General features: G+C 36.7%; 1 protein-coding gene across 3 annotated transcripts in view; it reads right to left on the bottom strand.

Moving 5' to 3' along the window:
- TBC1D5 (TBC1 domain family member 5) overlaps positions 1-14443 on the bottom strand; it is a 545405-nt gene that overhangs the window by 62786 nt on the left and 468176 nt on the right. For 2 of the 3 annotated variants that reach the window (XM_066245714.1, XM_066245713.1), the window contains 2 exons: positions 6100-6371; positions 2284-2349 (listed from right to left, as the gene is read on the bottom strand). In XM_066245714.1, the coding sequence (XP_066101811.1) occupies positions 2284-2349; positions 6100-6371 (338 nt within the window). The remainder of the gene's footprint in view (positions 1-2283; positions 2350-6099; positions 6372-14443) is intronic. The other variant, XM_066245715.1, reaches the window with a different exon arrangement.

Raw genomic sequence — 14443 nt, 5'->3', positions numbered from 1 at the left:
CATTGTGCTTTAAAAGGCAAAGATTACACATACAATCTCATTTAAAAAGACTATATATATTCAAAGTATCATGGAAAGTATTGATATTTACTTCGTTTCTTGAAAAAGACATTAGGGAAACTCAGAATGAAAGTTTTAGTTCCATGAAATGAAAAAAAGTATATCTACTCTTAAAGTATTATATACAGGAATATAATGGGTTTGGCACGTTTGATGAAGTTCTCTAACTTCTAATATTACTAACCCTCTTAAACACAGATTGTTGGAAAGTGTTTGCTGCCACCACTGTTTCGGCTTACTCCTCCTTCCCTTTGCCTTTCGTCACCCTGCAGGAACTGTGCCGAGGAAAACACAGAGTGACTTCTTCAAATCAGGGTAGGTGTTGTCTTTCTCACCATCACTGTCATGGTAGTGATCGTCACAGACTGAACGCTGGCTATTTGGGACTCATGTGGCATAAAGCAGCTGGAGCATTCCCTAGCAGACTGACAGACTCCCTGTCAGTGTGGCAGGCTGGGGATTCTTGAACAGGGTATCCAGAGAGAGAGAGAGCTGGGACCCAACTGTGCAAACGTTCCTGGTCTACTTAAGTATTAAATGTACAGGCTGAATCCCAATCCACTGGTCAAGCTGCAGGGAAAGCAAGGGGCCAATGGAAACAGAGCTTGAAACATAGTAGGCACTCAGTAAATACTTGCTGAATAAACGAATGACATGACTCTACTTATATAACATAAATTATTTGAACAAAAACGATATAACTTCCCTCTTTAAGATTCTATTTAAAAAGCAACACTGTTCAAATGGCTCTGGTCTGCAGGAAAAATGGGTTGAGAAATAATAGCATAGAAGCAGAAGTCAGAATAGGCAGGGCAGCCTTTGGCTTTCTGTTTCCATAGCCAAATGAACTTTGGGATAACAAAACACCTGTTCAAGAGCTGTCGGGGTGGGGGTGGCTCAGGTTTTAATTTTAGGAAACAAAGTTAAATCCTATGAATTCCCTTCATATCAGATGATCCCATCAATATTTATTTAAGCACAACAACTGACAAGGTTAAAGAGATGTCATTTGGAGATTATCTGCCTTTCCTATTTCCATGTTAGTGCATCCCTTTATATAACTTAACAGAACAGAGGAGAGTAAACAGCAGCTCCTCATGGAATCCCTGGGCTGAAGAACCCTTAAAGGTTAGCTGGTTTAATTACCAGAATGCAGCCAGAAACTAGACCTGGAAACAGAACTATATATAGAAGTGAGGTCACATTCCTTTACTGCAACAGTGTGTTTTTCAAGATTTAAGCTGCACACCACTCACTTCCTAATCACAATATATTCTTTTCTGTTGATTTATCAAAAAGTACAGCTATTATGAAGACATATCATTATTAGAACAGTATTTTAATACTACTAGCATGACTAAATTAAGTGGGCATTTTAAATTAAGAAAGACATGATACACATTTTAATTAATACTGCTATTTTTTCAGTTTAAATTTGAATGAAAGATTCTTAAAGTTAGTCTAGGCTTCCACGCAATACAGAACTCCTTTCTCTAGCATATTTTATCTAAATGATTACATAATGAAAGATTAATGTAGCAATTTTAAATATTTATATATTTTAAAATTCCACAAGAGCTGCTGAATATGGATTACTATGACTTTATATTTCTTAAAACTTTTTTTTAGATTTTGAACAAACAATTATTATATTAAAATGTTATCTTTTTATTTTCAATCATTGCCAGTTATATATGGAGACTTGTTACACCACCCTTTCTGTTAATATTATTCATAATACAAAGCCTGTACTTAAAACCTTATTTCAAAATCAAGTTGTCATTCTTTTAGGTAAACTGTAACAAGTACTCTGGCTAATACATACAATAATATGCATACAAATAGCATATAAATTGTGTAATTTTAGTACTAATTTGTTCGTTATTGTCACAGAGTACCTATGCAACAAAAATCCCTTGCTGTGAGCTCCCTAATAAAATATACTATTGAAATCACCACAAATTATAGAATGACCATATTTTGCAAGGAAAGAGGCTGGTGCAAACTTAATAGAAAACCCACATCACAGCTAGATTTGGCATCACCAAGGTATGGCATGAGAGGGGACTTTTGTTCTAAACAACAGTGCCACTCAGTGGCTGAGCAATGGTAGTGAACTGATACACGGGATGAATGGAGGGTGGGCAAAGAGTAATGTACTTTTAGAAAAGGCAATGATAATACTACAGGCAAAGATATTCTATGTTGCCATGGTAACTGTACCTTGGAGGTCAGTTAGAGTCTGGACAGGAGCAGAAACCTGAGCATTGCTTCCTGTAACTACATCACCTGGATTTCATAAGAAAAAATAATTAGATTTCATAAAAAGGAAAAAAAAATCAATTTTACTTTTCTTTCATACTTAATATTACAATACATTTATCAATCAAATTACTAAAAGTAAACTAAAACAGAAAATACAGTGCAATCTTATGAAAATAAATACAAAATATTTTTTAAATAAGTATTTCCTAAGAAACATTTGAGCATATTTTTCTTAAAGAAAAAAAAAAAAAGTTTCTACTAAGTCCAAAGTATAAAACAAGTTTCTACCAGTTTAAAGTATAGGAAATTAGCAATCAAAAGATTTTGTTGAACAGACTTCAGCATTCTACAAATATTAATGAGATTTTATATTTTCTTTTTAAAAATTCTTTATCTAAAAGGTTATATGCATTTATTAAAAGCATTCTTTTGAAATTGATTTTCTTCTAGAACAGACAAAACGTATTTTTAACTAAACTTGAAAGCAATTTCTTCAGTGATCAGATAAAGACCTAAATAAGTTCTGATTTCATGTTAAGGATTGAAAAGATTTCAAAAGTTACCACATGTACTTATAAATGTCAACATGTAAAAATAAATCTGTGAACTGCATACCCTTTAAACTGCTATACTTATTATAGGCGAGATTTCATTTACAAATTGGACCTGTAGTAAATGCTTAAAATAAAGAAGTACTCAAAACTGAGAAATAGACAAAGAAGACGAGGAGAAAGCAGTGCACGCTCAGAACACGGGGGAGAGGGGAGAAGGCGCCCCGCGGGAGTTCTGGGAGGCGCTGAGGCTCACTACCATTTGGAAGGAAGACTTCTTGCTTCTTTGATTTTCTTCCTGGGTGACAAAGTTCAAACATTAAGCAGTCACTACTGTCAACAGAGTAATCCTCCGGCTGTATCAACTTCTGAAGGCCTCTGTTATTTTGAGATTAACGAGGTAAAAAACAAGCCTTCTTTAAAGGCACTTTATTTTCTGTGTGTGACAATGTATGATTAATAGACTTGCTTCCCCTGTAATTTTTATACAACAGTAAAAAACCCATTTTTGAATAAATAACATGCCCTCAGTGCTGTGACCACTTGCTACAATTATGACTTACAGCATGGCCAGCTCATCTGGAAATTATTGGGTTGTAATTACATCGTCCCCATTAATTAACAGGACACATATTTATATTCTCTTATAACTGCAATAAAAACTATAAATAGGTACATACTCCAAACAAGTGATAAACAGCTTTTAGCAGAATTTATCAGGTCCTAAATTTTCATAATATAGTTAACTCTTTATTATGAAAAAGTGTGCTTATTTTCTACATATTTGAAAGAGATTTTCACATTTATGCTCGCTATCCATTTTGTCCCACTGCTTCTGGATCACCTATTAGGGTATATTTAGAGACTGAAAACAATTTGAATACTATATATCACCAGGAAAATCATGGAGGAAGATCTGTGCTCCCTTTTCCTTCCTTCACACACCATGCCCAACACATACACAAACGACAGAATTCATTTACATAAATTTTGTTTTCCATACAACTGTTCCCCTGTACAAGCACAGATGATTGAGAGTTAACTAACCTAGGAAAACCATAAGCATTTTCATCTTTATAAACAACCATTTTTCAAAACAACTTTTAAATTTTCCAGCTGAGTACACTAAAAATGCTGTTACATTATCTTTCCTCAAAGGCACTAAGGAGATGATGCTGTTCTGAGATAGTTAGGAGTCATATTCCAACACAAGCCTCCTGACAGCTAACTACCCTGCTCACCATACATACAAATCTGCAACACACCTGCTGAGCTGACTGGCTGGTGTCACAGCACAGCAGGATGCTTGTGGGAAACACCAGCTTAAAGAACCAATGTTGGAGAAGTGGTTTTCATCGTGGAGTTAATAAATAATCTTTTACCAAAGGAACCATAGACTTTTGGAGCTGGAGAACCCGACCCCCACCCCCATCCCACCCCCACGGATCAGTCCAAGCCTCTCACTTCAGGGTGAGGAAACAAAAAGGTCTGAGAAAGCTCAGGGTTCTGCTTACAGGTCCCCGGTCAGTGAAGAGCATCAACTACACTAGGTTCTACTGGTATAAACTGTTGTCTTTGCCTTTTCCTCTACTGTATTCAAGCCATTATGCAGGGAGAGGTGTTAGCAGGAATATCGCTCTTTAATACGAGGGCAGACAAGCTCTTTGTAGACTGACATGAGAAGAACAAACCAGAAATAAGAAGACAGAAGAGTTGCCAAACAAGGCCCCTCTCTTTCAGCGGGGGGATCAGTTATGAAATGCCCTACTGATGAGACTCATGTTCCAAATACTTGGCGTAAGTGCTCTGTTGTCTTCTTATAACTGGGGACTTAGTTTTCATCAATTGTTCCATCCTTATGCACTTCCTTTCTCACTGACTGTGATATTAATACTTGACAGTTCCTTAGAGACACAACTTTATATTTCTATAGTCATTTGGCTGGGTTCCTCAGAAAATTTAAGCTACGGCGTTAAGAGATTCTCTGACTCATTTGCCTGCCATCAGCTAGAATTACTACTGACTACAGCTTGTTATCAAAGCAATATTGAAATCATATTTGTTTAGAACAATAAAACAGTACAATTAAGAAATATATAAAATAACATTTCCATTCTGTTAGTGGGCATGTCTCCTGGCATTAAAATACATTTACAACATGTTAATGTTTTGAAGTCTCCTTTTCTTTAAATCATGTGTGATAGCTCTACATTAAAAAGAGAAGGATGTAATTTTAAACAAGATAGTCTTATGCAGGTAAACTGAATACTCTAATAGCAATTTAAATACTAATCTATAAAGTCTAATACTTCAGATAGGCAACAACATATTGTAATTAATGGAAGAGCACACACATACTCATTATTGAGTAGTACTCATTATTTTATATCATTGGGGAATAAAGCCCATTTAACTTAAGTTTACCAATTTAAATGCCAGAAATTTAAAATTTTTCACAATTTTAGATTAAACTTCTTAAACAGAATACATGAAACATGGTTCAAGGTCTTCCTACTGACTCAATATCACTATTTCTACTGTCCACTCCAGTTACTGCACCTGGCTATCGCACAGACATGAATTAGGCATGCTCAATACAGTTGCCTTGAAACAAAATGGCTACAGTCCTGATGCTTTGTGAGGTCTTAGCAATGACTTTTGTAGATTTTTCTGCCATCATGATTATTTCTTTACCACTAATAAAAATAAGCGTAGTTCTTTCTAATCTGCTATGAATACATGTGTTTCCCCTTAAGGTCTAGTTTTTTGGCCTCAGAGGTAAAACAGCTGGAGGAGTGACTGCAAGCCTGCTGACGCCCTTGATCCAAACCTACTGCGCAGATGAACGCTGTGACATGGCAAGCCCATGGCGTGTGGAACTTCCCATTTCAGATTCTCCCCCAGTCTGGCGTGGAGCTCACAGTCAGCTGATTTCAAGTCCCGTGCTCTGATAGTTCATGCCTTACTCTACGGGCCTCCAGAGTCTTGAAAGCAAGTTTACGAGGATATGAATGTTTTAAAAAATACCTTAACAAATGATCTCATAAAATTGTTCATAATTAAGAAAAAAACTGTATCTGGCGATCTAACTCAAAAGGACTTAATGCAATGGATTTTTAAAAATTAAGTTTTGCATTGGTTTCTATGTCTAGGAAATTGGTTGGTGAAAAAGTCCCAGGCTACACTGTGAGTGTTTTTTTTAGACTTAGTACATTTTCCTTACCTTTGTTCAACTGCACCGGCATGCTTTCCGATTTCATCAGTCTCTGCTGCTGCTGCTGCTGCTGCTGCTGCTGCTGCTGCAAATGATGCCTGGGGACCTCTGCCAAGGTCCTGGGAGGAGCCACCGCAGCGGAGGGACTGCCACTACTGCCTCCTGAGACAGGGCCACCAGTGCTGCCTGGGGCCATTGCTGGAGAAATCAACTTCCTTCCAAAATTAATCAGGCTATTAGAGACCTTATTTATATTCAGGGGCGTGCCTTTGGCATTGGTCCTGTAAAAAAATTTTAGGTGGAAAGACATTATTTAAATTAGAGGACAAGTGTATTTCACATACTCTATTGTATAAAAACATACCTTACCTGCTTCAAAAATGGCCATTTACTAGATTAGCTGCACTAAGTGAGAATTGAAAACTTGAAAGTCCACAGAATAAAACAACATGATTCTTAAAGATATGGCTTATTAAAAACAGTCTTTATACTTTCCATCCATCCATCCATCCATCCATCCATCCATCCATCCATCCATCATTCAATAAATAGGGCCCATTATGTGCCAGCACCGCGCTAGGTTCTGGGGATACAGCTGTACAAAACAGACACAGTTCCCCTCCTGGAGCTTCCAGTCTAGCAGGAGAGAGTATATTAATCAAAGCACCGCATAACTACATGTATGATTAAAACCTCTGATGAGGACTATCAAAGAGGGGAACAGGGCTGGGCAAGTCTTGGGCTACTCATAAAACGGGCACCAGTGAAAAGAGGCTGAGAGTAGGCTCCCCACTAGCTCTCGCATATCAGCCACATTTAATAGGATTTTGAAAAATAAGTGTACCTGAGAGTCAGGAAGTGAATTCATGGAGATTACGTGGAATTCCTGAGAACTGTAACCCCTCCCCACCACGGCCACCCACCCGGCATTCCACAGGCTCCTGCCTCACTTCCCTGCTTTACTCTTCTTGATAGTGCTTTTTTTTTTTATGTTCCAATAAAACTTTATTTATGCACATTAAAATTTTAATTTCAAATGTTTACATGCCATGATTGTTTTTTTTCAGCCATTAAAAAAATATAGAAATTATACTTAGCTTGTTGGATATACAAACATGTGGCCCAATGGCCATATTTTGCCAAACTCTATCTTTTTTAAAACATGTCTAGGTTATTTTGTCATCAAATTATGTTGCAAACCCCTCGCCCAAAGTCAGATTGTCCTCCGTCACCCTCTATCTAGTTCTCTGTGCCCCTCCCCCTCCCCCTAACTCTCTCCCTCCCTCCCTCCCATGTCCTCCCTCCCCCCCCACCCTTGGTAACCACCACACTCTTGTCCATGTCTCTTAGTCTCATTTTTATGTTCCACCAATGTATGGAATCATGTAGTTCTTGTTTTTTTCTGATTTACTTATTTCACTCCTTATAATGTTATCAAGATCCCACCATTTTGCTGTAAATGATCTGATGTCATCACTTCTTATGGCTGAGTAGTATTCCATAGTGTATATGTGCCACATCTTCTTTATCCAGTCTTCTATTGAAGGGCTTTTTGGTTGTTTCCATGTCTTGGCCACTGTGAACAGTGCTGCAATGAACATGGGGCTACATGTGTCTTCACGTATCAATGTTTCTGAGGTTTTGGGGTATATACCCAGTAGAGGGATTGCTGGGTCATTAAGGTAGTTCTATTTGCAGTTTTTTGAGGAACCACCATACTTTCCTCCATAATGGTTGTACTACTTTACAGTCCCACCAACAGTGAATGAGGGTTCCTTTTTCTCCACAGCCTCTCCAACATTTGCTATTACCCGTCTTGTTGATAATAGCTAATCTAACAGGGGTGAGGTGGTATCTCATTGTAGTTTTGATTTGCATTTCTCTAATAACTAATGAAGCTGAGCATCTTTTCATATATCTGTTGGCCATTTGTATCTCTTCCTGGGAGAAGTGTCTGTTCATGTCCTCTTCCCATTTTTTTATTGGATTGTTTGTTTGTTTGTTGTTGAGTTTTATGAGTTCTTTGTAAATTTTGGATATTAGGCCCTTATCTGAGCTGTCGTTTGAAAATATCAGTTCCCATATAGTTGGCTGTCTGTTTATTTTTATATCAGTTTCTCTTGCTGAGCAAAAACTTTTAATTCTGATGTAGTCCCATTCATTTATCTTTGCCTTCACTTCTCTTGCCATTGGAGTCAAGTTCATAAAATGTTCTTTAAAACCCAGGTCCATGATTTTAGTACCTATGTCTTCTTCTATGTACTTTATTGTTTCAGGTCTTATATTTAGGTCTTTGATCCATTTTGAATTAATTTTAGTACACGGGGACAGGCTGTAGTCGAGTTTCATTCTTTTGCATGTGGCTTTCCAGTTTTCCCAACACCATTTGTTGAAGAGGCTTTCTTTTCTCCATTGTGTGTTGTTGGCCCCTTTATCAAAGATTATTTGACCATATATAAGTGGTTTTATTTCTGGGCTTTCTATTCTGTTCCATTGGTCTGAGTGTCTATTTTTTTGCCAATACCATGCTGTTTTGATTATCGTGGCCCTATAATATAGTTTAAAGTCAGGTATTGTAATGCCCCCAGCTTCATTCTTTTTCCTTAGGATTGTTTTGGCTATTCGGGGTTTTTTATAGTTCCATATAAATCTGATGATTTTTTGTTCCATTTCTTTAAAAAATCTCATAGGGATTTTGATGGGAATTGCATTAAATTTGTATATTGCTTTGGGTAATATGGCCATTTTGATTATATTTATTCTTCCTATCCAAGAACAAGGAATATTTTTCCATCTCATTGTATCTTTTTCGATTTCCCTTAACAATGCTTTGTAATTTTCATTATATAGGTCCTTTATGTTCTTTGTTATGTTTATTCCTAGGTATTTTATTTTTTTTTGTTGCAATCGTGAAGGGGATTATTTTTTTGAGTTCGTTTTCTAATATTTCATTGTTGGCATATAGAAAGGCTATGGACTTTTGTATGTTAATTTTGTATCCTGCGACCTTACTGTATTGGTTTATTGTTTCTAATAATCTTTTTGTGGAGTTCTTCGGGTTTTCGATGTATAGGATCATATCATCAGCAAAAAGTGATAGCTTTACTTCTTCTTTTCCGATATGGATGCCTTTTATTTCTTTGTCTTGTCTGATTGCTCTGGCCAGAACTTCTAGCACCACGTTAAATAAGAGTGGAGAGAGTGGACAACCCTGTCTTGTTCCTGATTTAAGGTAGAAAGTCCTCAGTTTTATGCCGTTTAATAGGATGTTGGCTGATGGTTTATCATATATGGCCTTTATCATGTTGAGATATTTTCCTTCTATACCCATTTTGTTGAGAGTCTTAAACATAAAATTGTGTTGTATTTTATCAAAAGCCTTTTCTGCGTCTATTGATAAGATCATGTGGTTTTTGTTCTTTGTTTTGTTGATATGGTGTATTACGTTAACCGTTTTGCGTATGTTGAACCATCCTTGAGATTCTGGGATGAATCCCACTTGATCATGATGTATTATTTTTTTAATATGTTGTTGTATTCGGTTTGCCAGTATTTTGTTTAGTATTTTAGCATCTGTATTCATTAGAGATATTGGTCTGTAGTTTTCTTTCTTTGTGCCATCCTTGCCAGGTTTTGGTATGAGGGTTATGTTGGCCTCATAAAATGTGTTTGGAAGTATTGCTTCTTCTTCAATTTTTTGGAAGACTTTGAGTAGAATAGGAACCAAGTCTTCTTTGAATGTTTGATAGAATTCACTAGTATAACCGTCTGGGCCTGGACTTTTATTTTTGGGGAGATTTTTAATAGTTTTTTCTATTTCCTCCCTGCTGATTGGTCTGTTTAGGCTTTCTGCTTCTTCATGACTCAGTCTAGGAAGGTTGTATTGTTCTAGGAATTTATCCATTTCTTCTAGATTGTTGTATTTGGTGGCATATAATTTTTCATAGTATTCTACAATAATTCTTTGTATATCTATGATGTCTGTGGTGATCTCTCCTCTTTCATTTTGGATTTTATTTATTTGAGTCCTGTATCTTTTTTCCTTGGTGAGTCTTGCCAAGGGTTTGTCAATTTTGTTGATCTTTTCAAAGAACCAGCTCCTTGTTTTATTGATTTTTTCTATAGTTTTTCTGTTCTCTATTTCATTTATTTCTGCTCTGATTTTTATTATCTCCTTTCTTCGGCTGGTTTTGGGTTGTCTTTGTTCTTCTTTTTCTAGTTCCTTAAGGTGTGAAGTTAAGTGGTTTACTTCGGCTCTCTCTTGTTTGTTCATATAGGCCTGAAGTGATATGAACTTTCCTCTTATTACTGCTTTTGCTGCATCCCAGAGATTCTGATATGTCGTATTTTCATTTTCATTTGTCTGTATATATCTTTTGATCTCTGCGCTTATTTCTTCTTTGACCCATTCATTTTTTAGAAGTATGTTGTTTAGTTTCCACATTTTTGTGGGTTTTTCCCCCTCTTTTTTGCAGTTGAATTCTAGTTTCAAGGCTTTATGATCAGAAAATATGCTTGGTACAATTTCAATTTTTCTAAATTTGCTGATATTGTCTTTGTGGCCCAAGATATGGTCAATTCTTGAGAATGTTCCATGTACACTAGAGAAAAATGTATACTCTGTCGCTTTGGGATGAAGTGTCCTATAGATGTCTATCATATCCAGGTGTTCTAGTATTTCGTTTAAGGCCACTATATCTTTATTGATTCTCTGTTTGGATGACCGATCTAGAGCCGTCAGCGGTGTATTGAGGTCTCCAAGTATGATTGTATTTTTGTTAGTTTTTGTTTTAAGGTCAATAAGTAGCTGTCTTATATATTTTGGTGCTCCTTGGTTTGGTGCATATATATTAAGGATTGTTATGTCTTCTTGATTCAACTTCCCCTTAATCATTATGAAATGATCATTTTTGTCTCTGAGTACTTTTTCTGTCTTGTAGTCAGCATTATTAGATATGAGTATTGCTACGCCTGCTTTTTTTTGGGTGTTGTTTGCTTGGAGTATTGTTTTCCAGCCTTTCATTTTGAATTTGTTTTTATCCTTGTTGCTTAGATGTGTTTCTTGTAGGCAGCATATAGTTGGATTTTCTTTTTTAATCCATTCTGCTACTCTGTGTCTTTTTATTGGTAAGTTTAATCCATTTACATTTAGTGTAATTATTGACACTTGTGGGTTCCCTACTGCCATTTTATAAATTGCTTTCTGTTAGTTTTGTATCTAGTTTGATTCTTCTCTTTTGTTTTTCTATCATTTGTTTTTGTTTGTTTGTGTTCCATACTTCTTTCCTCTGTTGCTACCTTTTTTAAGTCAAGTGTTTTTGTGGTGGTTTTTTTAAGGGTGGTTACCATTAAGTAATGAAAAGGGTACCTACCATATTCATTGTAGTACCCTATCTTATAAGTATTTCTGCACTTCATCATCCTTTGCTACTGTTAATCTCCATCCTCTCCCCCCTTTTTTTTCCTTTGTTGTCACAGTTTAAGTTTGGTTTTATTGTGTTCTTGGTGGAGCTGTTACTTGTGGTGTTGTTTTCTTTTGTTCTTTGAATCTGGTTGGAAAACCCCCTTTAGTATTTCCTGGAGTGGGGGCTTTCTGTTGATAAATTCTCTCATCTTTTCTGTATTTGTGAATGTTTTTATATCTCCTTCATACTTGAAGGATAGCTTTGATGGGTATAGTATTCTTGGCTGAAAGTTCCTCTCTTTCAGGGCTTTAAATATTGGGGTCCACTCTCTTCTAGCTTGTAGAGTTTCTGCTGAGAAATCTGATGATAATCTAATAGGCCTTCCTTTATATGTTGTACTCTTCTTTTCCCTGGCTGCCTTGAGAATTTTTTCTTTGTCATTGGTTTGTGTCATCTTTATTATGATGTGCCTTGGAGTGGGTTTGTTGGGGTTAAGAAAACTTGGTGTTCTGTTTGCTTCTTGAATTTGAGGCTTTAGTTCCTTCCATAGGCTTGGGAAGTTCTCGTCTATTATTTGTTTGAGTATATTCTCCATTCCATTTTCTTTCTCTTCTCCCTCTGATATACCTATTATTCTTATGTTATTCTTTCTGATGGAGTCAGACAATTCCTGTAGGGCTTTCTCGTTTTTTATTATTTTTGAGTCTCTTTCTTCTTCTCTCTGTTGTGCCTCAAGTTGTTTGTCTTCTATTTCACTAATCCTATCTTCAATCTGGGCTGTTCTGTTAGCTAAGCTTGTTACCTCGTTTTTCAGCTCGTGAATTGAGTTTTTCATTTCTGTTTGATTTGTTTTTATAGTTTCAATTTCCTTGGTAATATATTCTTTGTGTTCATTGAGTGGTTTTCTGATCTCCCTATATTGCCTTTCTGTGTTTTCTTGTATATCTCTGAGTATTTTTAAGATTTCTATTTTAAATTCTCTGTCATTTAGCTCCAAGGCTTCCAATATGTTAAGTCTTTTCTCCATAGATTTTTCCACATCTATTTGTGTTACCTCTCTTCCTTTTGTATCCATAATATTCGATTTCCTCTTTCTTATCGGCATCTGAGGGTGGTCTTATTCATAGCACTAATTAGAATTAATAAAGAGTAAAAAGTAAAAAAAAAAAAAAAAGGGTAACACACCCCACAAAAAAAAACAGTAATAATTTATTATTTCCCCCTTTTTTTCTCTGTTCTCTTTCCCTCCTCTCCCCTCCTCAGGGAAATATCGTGCCTATAATGGAGGGCCTGATTTGGGGTGAAGAGTTCAAGGGGCAAAAAAAAAGGGAGTAGGGACCTACTAAATGCAAAAAAAAAAAAAAAAAAAAAAAGAGAGGAAGAAAATCTTAGACAAGCATAAGATGATTTGCTTGTAAGTGATGGTCAACTAAGAGATATAATGAGAGGGATAAGAGGGAACCAGAAAAAAGGACCAAAAAAGAATAATAAAGAAGAAAAAATAAAAATAATAAGTAAAAATCTGTTGTATTAAGTGGAGCGAAGACTAAATACAATGGAGACCTTGTATTTTGGGTTGGGAGGACCCAAAATACCACAAAAATAAACAAACAAGAAAAAAAAATAAAAACAAAAGCAAAAAAGAGAAATAAAGCCAAAAAAAAGCCTTGAGTCCCAAATTAACTAATTTGTTCGTGATTGAGGATTATATGGGAGGAAAGTAAAATGAGAAAAGAAAAAACGAATAGAAAGGAAAAAATAAGAAAAAGAGAAAAACGAAGGAAGAAATAAAATAGGAAGAGAAAAAAACAAAATAAAGCAAGACAAAGAAAAACCAAAAACCAAAAGAGGAGAGAGTGAGAGTTAAGTGTTTTGGAGTATAACCTTAAAGGAGGGTGAGGATGAAGAAGAAATTAAAATGCAACCCTCATGAGTAGTGTAGTTCAAGAAAGGGGAAGTATAAGATGGGCAGAGAATAGAAGGACCGAGGTGGAGGAAATAAAGGCAAAAAGATAGAAGAAACAAACAACAACAACAAAAAAAAAATTAGTGGATCAAGTTGTAAAGTCTGTGGGTTTTTCTTGATTTTGAGAGGTTAACTTCTTCCTTTTTCTTTTCTCTCCCTCTTCCTGGTCGGTGACTCTGTACCCCAGGCTCTGCCCCTGTGTCACTCTTAGGTAGGGATTTGCAGTTGATGGGATTCTATGGCAATGTCTTATAATTGGCTTTAGTCTTGCTGGAAGTAAAGGCTTGTTGGCGTTTGCAAGGTTCAACGATGAGAGAGTTTGCTTTCCTGGATTCTCTCTCCTAGTCCCCCCTTTCTGAATTAGCAGCCTGGTGATCCAGCTATAAGGCTGCAACTGCTTCTGCCTGGGGAGTAAGAGGCTCAAAGAGCTGGGAAATCCCCACTCTATCCCCACTCAGTGCAAGGCTTTGGGAAAGGCTCTGACAGTCAGGGCCTCCAGTGTAATCAGGCGGGGGTGGGAGTCAATTGTTGTCAAGGTGACTGATCAGCGCCTATCATTTAGTTGGACCTCTCAACCCAGGCTTTCCACACTTTGTAGCCTGTTTTTGCAGGGAAGAAGAGGCACTAGTCTCTGCTTACGACTAGTGTAGTATAGACCTTATTATCTGCCAAGTCCTTCTTGTTAGCGTTTATCCCTGAATATGGAGGCTCTATCAATCAGAAGTTGCCTCCGCCCCTTTAGCGAGAGGCACTAAAAAATATCACGCCTCTTGTCTTGGATCGCTGAACTGAGAGAGATCTTATCAATTAGAACCGAGGGTGCGCAGATTTCATGGGTTAAGCTAATTTCAGTGATTGGGTCGCAGCTGTGTTTCCGAAGGTATTTTTAGGCTGCCTGCGCGCGCCCCTCCCCCAACGCTTGATTGTTAGCTTGAATGGCTGGGTGAGGTGCCCCGCCCACGGAGAGAATCTCCCAAGCCTC

This window comes from Saccopteryx bilineata, chromosome 10, assembly GCF_036850765.1.
Source record: "Saccopteryx bilineata isolate mSacBil1 chromosome 10, mSacBil1_pri_phased_curated, whole genome shotgun sequence".
NCBI lineage: Eukaryota > Metazoa > Chordata > Mammalia > Chiroptera > Emballonuridae > Saccopteryx > Saccopteryx bilineata.
Note: the sequence above shows the minus strand (reverse complement) of the source record. Positions and strands in the feature narration are given on the sequence as shown.